The 10,605-nt window shown below is 47.8% G+C and overlaps 1 protein-coding gene across 1 annotated transcript; it reads left to right on the top strand.

Moving 5' to 3' along the window:
* The first annotated feature begins 2,044 nt into the window (after nt 1-2,044).
* On the top strand, nt 2,045-3,875 carry LOC146859716 (uncharacterized protein C11orf96-like). Its single transcript, XM_085646287.1, has one exon. The coding sequence runs from the start codon at nt 2,149-2,151 to the stop codon at nt 2,509-2,511; it is 363 nt and encodes a 120-aa protein (XP_085502413.1). The 5' UTR covers nt 2,045-2,148; the 3' UTR covers nt 2,512-3,875.
* Nucleotides 3,876-10,605: the final 6,730 nt, after the last annotated feature.

Here is a 10,605-nt window from a genome sequence, read left to right as displayed (position 1 = left end):
CGAAAACAAAACTCTTTGCCCTCACCATATCCCTTAGCAGAAGATAGGAGTTCTGATGAGGAGCCAAGGAGTCAAATGCGTCAAATACCTTGTGATATCACTTCCGATACCCCTAAATGAACAAGCATTAAAAATGCAATAGGTCTCTCCTTTGATTAAGTTAAAGCCATTTGCTTTGCTATACAATACCATTAGCAAAGAAAAATGGCTTTAACTTAATCAAAGGCGAGACCTATTGCTTTTTCAATGCTTGTTACTCTGTGGGCGTACAGTCTGCCCACTGCCTTTTTATTCGGCCCTTTGATTGTCATTCTAAAATGCTTGTGTGCGCTATAATAATACTATTTCCACATATGCAATTATATTGCTCAGATCCCTGATAGTACTTAGCAGCAATGTCCTCAGAAGTGATGCTCTGGGTGGCGGCTGCCTGCAGGGTCAACCTGGCACTCGTGCACGGTAGCTTTACCCTACTCGTCCAGTCAAGCTATCATGTAACTTACTTGGCACGTTTGCACTTAGATTTCATTATAATCAAGACCTCTGGAATTATGCGATTGCACTATGATTTTTGCATAATTATAGGCTTGCTGCATTTGTCACATAATCCATCAGCTGCCGCATAATCTGCAGATTTTAACCCCAAAAAAATGTTTCTAGCTCAAATGGTTCAAAAGTTACTGAAATTGCAAAAACAGGTGTTGCCACGCAGTGGAAGGCCCTTTAAAAATCTGGTACTAATGCGATGCAACCAATGCCCACAGAGTGTTACACAGTCTAAAAATGATGAAATAATGAAGCAATACAATCACAAAATGTACCGCACTATACAGCATAATTTGCCTGTTCTTACCGCATAATTTACTCACCATTGGCACATAATTTGGCCCTCTCCTGTTGCATAATTCCAGTGACCCTGATTATAATTCATAATCCAAATTTGGTACAGTAGTTTTCAAAGAAAGAAATATCGGGGTATATTCTCAAGGGTTTATCGCCGAGTTATCGGCACTTTATTGCAGCCAAAGTGGCGATAAATGTATCTCCCTATTCACAAGCTTGTGCTAATAGCCCATATAATCAGTTTATCTGTGATAGCAGCCGCAAAAAACATCGCCACAGATGACCCAGGGAACTATCGCTAATGAGATGCAGAGTAGGCGTTACCGTGCAAAAAGCCGCGACAACACCACACCGCAACATTCTTATGCACGGCATCTAATCGTTAACACTTGTTAACACCAGCACTTATGGCAGTCTGCCACATGGTGGTGCTGCTTGTCTGATTTACAAATGAGCTCAAGAACAGTTGTTTATTATCTGGATATAAATTAAAAATAGTAAAACCTGCTGCCCCAGCCATTTTCATGGCTTTGTGGGACTAGAATAGTCCCCATTATCACACTTGTAGGAGTGTGATGGTTAGTAGTTGTGTAGCTACTGTCAGTGGCAGCGCTGGCAGGGGCCATGGCTGATGCAGACTACAGTGGCCTCCTAACAAGGGCCCTGGCACTTATTGTTTTACAAAGTAAGCACTGGCCAGGGGGCAACTTAAATCACAAAGCACATAGAACGATGGCAGGGGAGGTCTGAGATGCAAGCAGGAAGAGAGAGCTGGAGAGGGTGTTCTGTGCCTTATTTTTGGTACTTTTCTATCGCACTAAGATGAAGCGCGCTGCTCTGGCAGGAGCGAGCCTTCTCCTGGTTTCCCTCACGAGCCTCCCTGCGGGTCCATCTGGTGTGCTTCTAAAAGTGCTTCACAGCGTCAGAGCCCGAGGCAGCCGGATGTGGTCTTTATATGGAGTCTGTTGTCACATGAACAGGCCGGTCCGTGGGAGGGAGCAGGAGATATAAACATGGAGAGCAGAGGGAGAGAAACAGAGAAGGGGCCGGTCTGTGAGAGACAGGGACCGGAGAGACAGGCAGTGAAGCTCTCCCTGGCAGCCTCTTCTTGTCTTCTCTCATCTCCGGGTACCACTGTCCGTCAGAGACACCTCCGGAGCAGAGAGGAGGCTGAGAAGGTGTACCAGCCCCTCTGAGAGCAGGTGACACCGCCGTCCTGCAGCATACACACCCCGAGAAGACCCTCTCACTGCACCCCCCAAAGGCTTGGGCGAGAAGCTGCTCCAGTCCAGAACCATCACCCAGATGATGTCCCGGAACGAGGCGGAGATGCTGAGCATGTGGTCCAGCTACCAGGAGGTGATGCCTCGGTGCACCCATCTCGGCCCAGGGCTGGCCTTGCCCACCCAGGGCGAGGCGCCTCGAAGCCGGCAGAGGAGGCCCCGGCTGGTCAGGCTGCGGACTCTGCCGGTGACCTGCGGGGAGATCCAGGAAGTGGAGGAGGAGGGCACCTCGGCCATGGATGAGGAGAGGGCTCGGAGGTCCTTCCTGCAGTCGCTGGAGTCCCTCCGGAGGAGCACGCAGTCCCTGCACCTCCAGCAAAGGGCGGAGCAGAGCAGCTGGAACACGTCCAGCCTGGACTCGGGGGACTCAGACTGTGGCCCTTGAGAGGCCCTAACAGCTTGTGACCCTCAGCAACCTACGTACGTGTTATTGGGAAGGACCTCATTGGCCGGTGACCCTCTGGAGCCTACTGTTATTGAGAAGGACCTCACAACTGGTGACCCTCAACAACACCTCCCTGACAGTGGGAGCGACCTCAAGGGCTTGTGACCCTCAGCAACCTCTGTCCTATTGAGCGAGACCTCCGGGGCAGGTGAACCTCAACAACCTCTGACTCTGTGGGGCGCACCTCGAGCTATGGGAACAACCGCTGTTTCATTCTATGAGTACTCCAGAAGTGTACTTAACACTCCGAAGGTAGCACCCCAGGACCCTAGGAATCCCAACACCCTCCCAGAGCAGGACCTCGATGTCTAGAGACCCTGGGCACCCTCCCAGAGCAGGACCTCAAGGTCCGGGGACCCACAACACCCTCCCAGACCAAGACCTCAAGGTCGGGGGACCCCCAACACCCCTGTGAGAATGATCTCAAGGTCCGGGGACCCTCAACACCCTCCCAGAGCAGGACATCGAGGTCTGGGGACAATCAACACCCTCCCAGAACAGGACCTCGAGGTCTGGCGACCATCAACCCTCCCAGAGCAGGACAAGGTCTGGGAACCCTGGCCTCAACACCCTTCCCGAGCAGGACCTCGAGGTCTGGGGACTATCACCACCCTCCCAGAGCAGGACCTCAAGGTCTGGGGACCACCAATCCCCTCTAAGAACAGGACCTCAAGATCTGGAGAACCTCAACACCCTCCCAGAGCAGGGCCTCAAGGTCTGGGGACCGTCAACCCTCCCAGAGCAGGAGAAGGTCTGGGAACCCTGGCCTCAACACCCTCCCAGAGCAGGACCTCGAGGTCTGTGGACTCTCACCACCCTCCCAGAGCAGGACCTCAAGGTCTGGGGACTCCCAACACCCTTCCCGTGCAGGACCTCGAGCTCTGGGGACCCTCAACACCCTCCCAGAGCAGGGCCTCAAGGTCTGGGGACCCTCAGCACCCTCCAAGAGCAGGGCCTCGGGTTCTGGGGACCACCAGAGTCCTTTAGCGGATCACAGGACACAACAACAAACTGAATCCAGAGAACACGGTGTAGCAGGTGTGCCAGGGCTTTGAGGAACAGATTCCTGGACAGAAGTCACAGCAGATGCTTCCACTAGTCACCCCTACAGTACCCCTCTCTGTATTTCAGAAGAGAACTTTGGTATTCAGAGCAGCGGCGCCCCCCGGAGGTGATCCGCGGATGGACCAGTAGTCGTGCACAGAGACTGCGTAAAGGAGCATTATATTTTACTTCCGTTATTAAAAACATATTCCAGTTGTGCTTTGAAAAGCCTTGCATAGCTCTATTTTTCTACAGAGAGTTTTGCCTCACAAGTTGAATCTTATATGTTATAAACATAATGTTTTTAAATAAAATGATTTCACAAGTCACAGTGGTGAGTCTCGCATCTATTGCGCTTCGCACAACTCATTTTTGTTTCATTGTTGAAAGTTCGGGGCGGTTTGCACAAGAGACTGTGCCCGGGGGGAGGGGCGAAGGCCGAGGGAATGTTCCCTTCTATTTGTTCATCATATGTAGGGCTACTCAGGAGGCACATTTTGTTACCTTACCCGGGGACATATCAGCAACACCCGGCGATAATTATCGCTCAGCGTTATTAGCGTGAGGATAATTATCGCCGGGTAACGAGGATTTTTATCGCTGAGATAGCGTGCTATTAGCAACGCTTATCTCCTCAGCGATAAAAATCCTCACGCTAACTGCCTAACGTGAGATTATCGCTGGAAACCCAGCGATAATCTCACGCAAAATGGCGTTAGCTTGCTGATAGGGACTCACAAACTTAGCCATGATATCCACCTTCCATAGGATATCATGGCTAAGTCAGTCCTGAAGCAGGCGTAAGGAAAGTAGCGATAACAGAGGTTATCGCTACTTTTCCTGACGCTATGCTTCATAGCGTGGGGCTCGATAGTAGGAGAAATGTCGCATAGCGACATTTCTCCTGTCAAGTTAGGTCAGGAACGCCCACTTTGCATCTCATTAGAGATGCAAAGCTGGGCGTAAAGAATCCCCATGCTAAAGCAAGGTTTCACGCGTTAGCGTGGCCTTGCTAATTAGGTGATAAAATTATCGCCGCTTTTCGGCCGAAAATGGCCACAAAAGCTGCGATAATTTTTTATCGCCTGCTTGTAAATATGCCCCTAGGCGCTGTACTTACCTAGTTTTGGCTCACCATGACCCACCATAATTTTGTGAGGGAAAACAGATCACACACATAGCTCACTTAATACCATATTAGCGCTAGGTGTCATGAGTTTTCAGAGCAAGAGGGGTGAGGCTTGTTCTAGTGGCCACAGTTGAAGGCGGTGGAGCCAGGAAACTTAGCTTTACCTCTTGAGCAAACGGTGTGATTCTGAGCAAATCATTTAGACCCTTAAATCGAAGTCAGACTGACACAGGAAACTACCGTTCGCCTGAACAAGGCCTGGGATTCCCACTCCTGGATTAACAAGGTGTAAGAACGCTGTGCCTGATTTTGCCACCCAGTAAATTTGCAGAATTGGGACGGAGTTGTGGGCACAAGTGCCTGTCATTATCCTAAAGCACAAGAGGAGCATGGATGACACATCCCTGCCTCGCTGCATGGCCGCTGCCCCCTAATCCACACATTCACCAACTGCTCACACCCAGTGGTCGAAGTAGGGGGAAAAAAGTAGGGAAACGGTGGGCGGAGAATCAGAGGGCGGGAATAACCCGTGGATTGGGTCAGTGGAGGGAGTCAGAGGGGTGGCAGAAAGAGCAAAATATCCCAATTTTTAGTATTTGTTTCCCATTTTACTAATCAGTTACAGCTGATTACGTTGTTTAATTTAACCAATGGATACACATGTTTATTTAAGGTTTAATATGAGTTATTGACATTAAAATACATTCACAAAGTGGAATACGTTTTCAATCACAGAATGTCCCAAATATCCTTAAAAGTGGAATTGCGCGCCATTTGTCTCATAGCCTTGGAGTTTCTGTCATCAGCACTTCTCCTCCCTTTTCCCACAAGAGCAGTTCAAACATGAATGGCAAAATATCCTAGTTGCAAACGTTTTCCACATAATTATGGCTCACCATATTTGCCACATAATACATCATATGCTACAGAATCTGACGATTTTAATTAGTAAATTGTTTATAGCTCAAACGGATCATACGCTCCTAAAAAATGTGACTTGTGCTGCTGTGAAGTGGAGGGCCCTTTGCAAAAGTTGACTGGTCACCTTTCTCACTGCTGCAGTTGTATGTTCCACTGCTACTACTAAGGAAAAATCTTTGCAGAGACTGTTAGCATGTGTGAAAATTACAAAATAATAAAGTATCTGCAAAAATACAGCACCACTAATCAGTGACGGCCCGTGTAGGGCGTTTTACCGGGGCGGTGACGTGGCGCAGAGGAGGGGCAGGGTGGGGGGTTGCAAAATGCGGCATACGGCCGAGTTCAGGTAAGTTATGAAAAAAATTAATAAAACGAATTTCGTTGAGCGCGCTGCATCGCCAAATGCGATGCAGCGCGCGCAACAAAATTCGTTTTATTAATTTTTTTCGTAACTTACCTGAAATCGGCCGTATGCCACATTTTGCAACCCCCCACCTGCCCCTCCTCTGCGCCACGTCACCGCCCCGGTAAAACGCCCTACACGGGCCGTCACTGCCACTAATACCAGTGTAGGGTGTCAGAGCACTTTACATCACACATATTACACAGAGACAATCATTCATATGTGTGTAAATCACTGGATGGGAAATGTTACATAAGACAAAGGACTACAAGGTGTAGGAGTCACATGACAACCATACTAGTAGGCAGCATAGTTTAATAGTGATTGGTCTGGAGAAACACAAACTCAGAATTTAAAACGTAATACCATGGTTGGTAATTCTCTTTAATAATCAGAATTGATTTATACCCAAATGAACCCTTTTGCTGCAACATTAGGATAATCAAAGACTGGGGAAAAAACCATAACGCTCTAATTTATACCTTTCAGTTTGCAGGCAGCTCTTACATGATAATTAAGAGCTCACTGTTTTTTGTTAGGATTTTAACTTATTAACTGCAAGTACCAATAGGGTCTCTGACAAAAGCAGTAACCAACTGACCTATTTACATTATGTGCACTTTGTGATCTGCATGGTACATTTTCTTAGCAGCAGGCACATTAACCCTCTGTGCTTCCTTTCCATGAGTCAAAACATCCAATACACAAAACACCATCTCGCTCTACTAAGAACATTAATCAGTGGAGTTATCATGGCATTTTAATTGTTACCGGATATTGTTGGAGGCCAGGAAGGAGGCAGAAAGTGCTTTTAAAACCATATTAGGCTTGCAAACACGATGGCCCCACCTGAAGTCAGCGCCAGCCACTGTCCTTGCAGGTAATAGCGGTGGGGCCGGGTAAGGGGGGATTTTGAGGGACTATGCAGAGGGAAAATTCATTATTTATTTAATTTTCCCTCTGCATCATCCCTCAAAATCCCCCCTTACCCGGCCCCTCTGCCCCACCGCTGTTAGCTGCACGGACTGCGGTTGTAAAGCGCCTGGTGCGGTCGCACTGCCCTTGAGCCACCCTGCTCAAGGGCCCTGTGACCTCAGTGACAGACTCACTGTCACTCTATGGTGTGCTGCTTCATAAGCCTGCCTGCAAAACTGGAGGTGAACTTCAGAATGAATTGTGGCGGACAGGGCTTTAAGGTTAACCCACACTTGCCACTGCTAGGGTTCACCTGCTGGTGCTAAGACACCAGGGCTTTTAAGATCTTGCAGGGCCTTCCAAGGTCTAGCATGGGAATGTGCTCCCTCATGGGGAATGGTCTGGTGGGCTGGTCATGAAGGCTGAACCTGGTTTCCCAGTTCCAAATTCAGCAGCTCTGGCCATAGTGCCACATCCTCTCCCCCACTGAACACCATGCTGTCCTACTGAGAGAAACTTGCACTGCACTGACCCGCTATAAACACCTGGATGTGACTCAATTCAAATTACGCAGTAGACAAAAGCAATATGCTGCCTAAAAAAGAATTAACAACATCCTAGAAAAAGCAAACACTCATAGCGAATGCAAGATTAAGTAAAGCATGTGAAATGTAAGCAGGAACAACATGGTTACCTTTTTATTTTTACACTCCTTATTCAGAAATTAGTGAGTATTTTTGCCTGAAAAGTTAAGGCCATTAGTGCCAATATCGGCAACACTCACCACCCCATATGCAGCATCATACCGAATAAACAGACACAACACCTTTTTCGTGGCGAAAATTGCTGCAGGTTTATTAGCATACCAACTATGCCAACATGGTGGGTTATCTTACAGGCGGCCTACCACCTGATGGGCCAACTTGCATCGTGGCCTTAGCCAATTGGTGCTTGGCGGTTATGGTGAGGGGATAGCCTCTCCCACATCCGGTGAACCGTCGGTCCACCAAATTACTCATGCCCCCCCTACGAGGGGGGGGGGAGCGTTCAAGCGACCCCCGGTTGTACAGGTTTCCAACCACCCGTAGGACAGACGGGACGCCGTCGCACCTCAGGGTCCACCGCAAAGACTTTCTGGGGATATTCGGCCTCAGCACCCTTTGTGCTCATGAAGAGGGTTCCCTGGAGTACCTTTCCGCCTCTGGATTGCCCTGTAACTCCGCCACAGCCCTGGGTGTGGCGACCGTCAAAGCCATGGCCCCCAACCAAGGCCAGCATTCCTACTTACAGTCGAGGATTGACTACTTCCTTATCGATAGTGATCTGGTAGAGTGTGTCCAGAAGGTTGAGCATGTGCGAGTTCATCTGTCAGATCACTCAGCTGTGGTCCTACATTTGAAGTCGCAGGAAAGAATCACTCACTCCAGATGGACCCTAGGCCGCACAATTTTGCAAGAGGAAGAGGTTATGGCAGCACTATCTAGAGTGACAGAAGAGTTTTTCCATCTTAATCAGGGGTCAGCAGCACATGGAATAATTTGGGATGCTTATAAAGCCTTCCTGAGGGGTAGATTAGGGGTGCTGTAAAAAGACGCAGCTACTACAAAGAAGTGTCAACTGTTGAGGTACAGGTTCTGACCCTTGAGAAAGATCTGACCGACCCCACGATAGACGAAGAAGCTCGGGAAAGTCTGCTTAAAAAAGTACAGGAAGCAAAAGCTAAGCTGGCAGTAATCCTACAAGAGAGGGTAAGAAAAAATGGATTGGCACATTTCGAATATAGTGAAGGCTGCAGTAAGCTGCTGGCCTGGAAGGTCAAAAAGGAGCAGGTGAGAAGCAGGATAGATCAGGTTATATGTGAAAAAACTGGCGATCCTATTAGTGATAACAGGGAGATTGAGCATGCTTTTACAGCTATTACAGCGGGGTATACCTTGAAAAAGGGGTTATGTCAGGAAGTTTGTGAAAAGTTTGATGGGCCCTTTTGTGGTAGACAAGGTATTGGAAGTGTGGTGAGAGTCAATGGTACCAGTTGGTGGAATGTGGCAAGGGTGGTCAAATCCATTTAAAATTTGGGGCCAGATAGTGTTCTGGGGTCTAGTAATCGGGCTAGTTCTGAAAGGAAAGAAGGGGACTAGTCCAAGGGTTGGCGGAAAGTGTGGCCAAGGCGCCCAAAGTTCAGAGAAACATTAATTGCAAACGGATTCCCCTGAGGTTCAGGAGATAGACTGAGGTTCGTGATCTGTTTACACTAAGGTATATTTTGCAGAATTTTAATTTTGTTTTACAACAGTGTTGCTATACTAGGAGAGAAGATGTTCAGATGATTATTTCTATATCCGTGTATATATTATGAGTTTTATAGTTAGGCTTATGGTTTATGTTTAGTCATCACTCTTATTTGTGTTTTGGGTTAGGAATGAACTCTGCAGTGGTTGTGCTTGTGCAGAAATGTAGCTTATAGCTTAGTTTTTTTTGTGCCTGTTTTTGTTTTATCTTTGTGTTTACAATTATGCTTGTGTTGTATTTTTTTTCCTTAGGTTTGGGTTTGGGGATGGATCGTTTGATAAATTTATGGTTAATTGTTTTTATTTTTGTTCAAAGGGAGGAGTAAAATGTAGCGTTCTTGTCATGAAGCATCTGATTCTGATGAAGACTATTGTCAGAACCAGAGCTGGAAGAATTTAGAGGGTTGGTTAAGTGTTCTAACAGGGGCATTCCTTGTCACTTATAAAGAAGTCAGGTGATGGTGTGTCCTGCTGATGTGGCAGCTCTTCATTGTAAATAAACAAAGTGTTAAATGACATTCTGATGTGGTCGTTTGTCAAGGGACTCACCACAGAAGAGCCTGGCATCCCTCACAGAAAACATTGTAGAGCTGATAAGGATCCAGTGGGTGAGGACCGGTCATCACCTAGACACCAGGTCCATATACAGCGGAACATGGGTGCCCGACAGACACAACTTGTCCTGCAGTTGGTGGAGAAAAGGGCTAATAGAATGGTCATTTAGGGCGCATGATAAATGCCATACATCAATTTACCAGCCATATTGTTGAGGGATAGTTAGCCATTTTAGCTGTCACAGAGGCACATGCTCCTGTTTTATACACAGCCATTGGGGACCAGGCTTATCCACACAGATGCATGGCTCTGAACAGCGGTGAAGCACCACCAACCACTGCCTACCTCCTTTTGCTTCATCATCACAGCTGGTGTCTCTCGTCAGCTCTTACAGGGGGTCAGATCGCACAGCCCATCTATTGGAGGCAGGACACCCTGGTGAAAAAGTAAGCAGACTGTCATCGCAAAAGGTTTTTATGTATGTATGTATGTATGTATATGGTATCTCTACAGCGTGAACTTACCCAAAAAGCAGCAGAGCGCTGTTTTTGGTCCAAGGCAAGCATAACGTTGGAGACTGAGAGGAAAGAAAGCTGGGTCGTGGACGGTTAATGCATCGTGATGTAGAGCTCCTTAAAGAGGTCAGTCTTCAACTCTTCCCTAATCGGGAGCAGGGTTGGGTGGTCCTGGTGGATGGCAATGTTGGTCCAGCTCCTCGGTGCAGAGATGGAAAGGGCCTGTTCTGGTGTTTTTTTTTTTTACACTCCCATGTCTGCTTT

This window comes from Triturus cristatus, chromosome 3_1 (genome assembly GCF_964204655.1).
Source record: "Triturus cristatus chromosome 3_1, aTriCri1.1, whole genome shotgun sequence".
Classification (NCBI taxonomy): domain Eukaryota; kingdom Metazoa; phylum Chordata; class Amphibia; order Caudata; family Salamandridae; genus Triturus; species Triturus cristatus.
The sequence above is the reverse complement of the archived record's forward strand: the minus strand, read 5'-3'. Positions and strand labels throughout refer to the sequence as shown.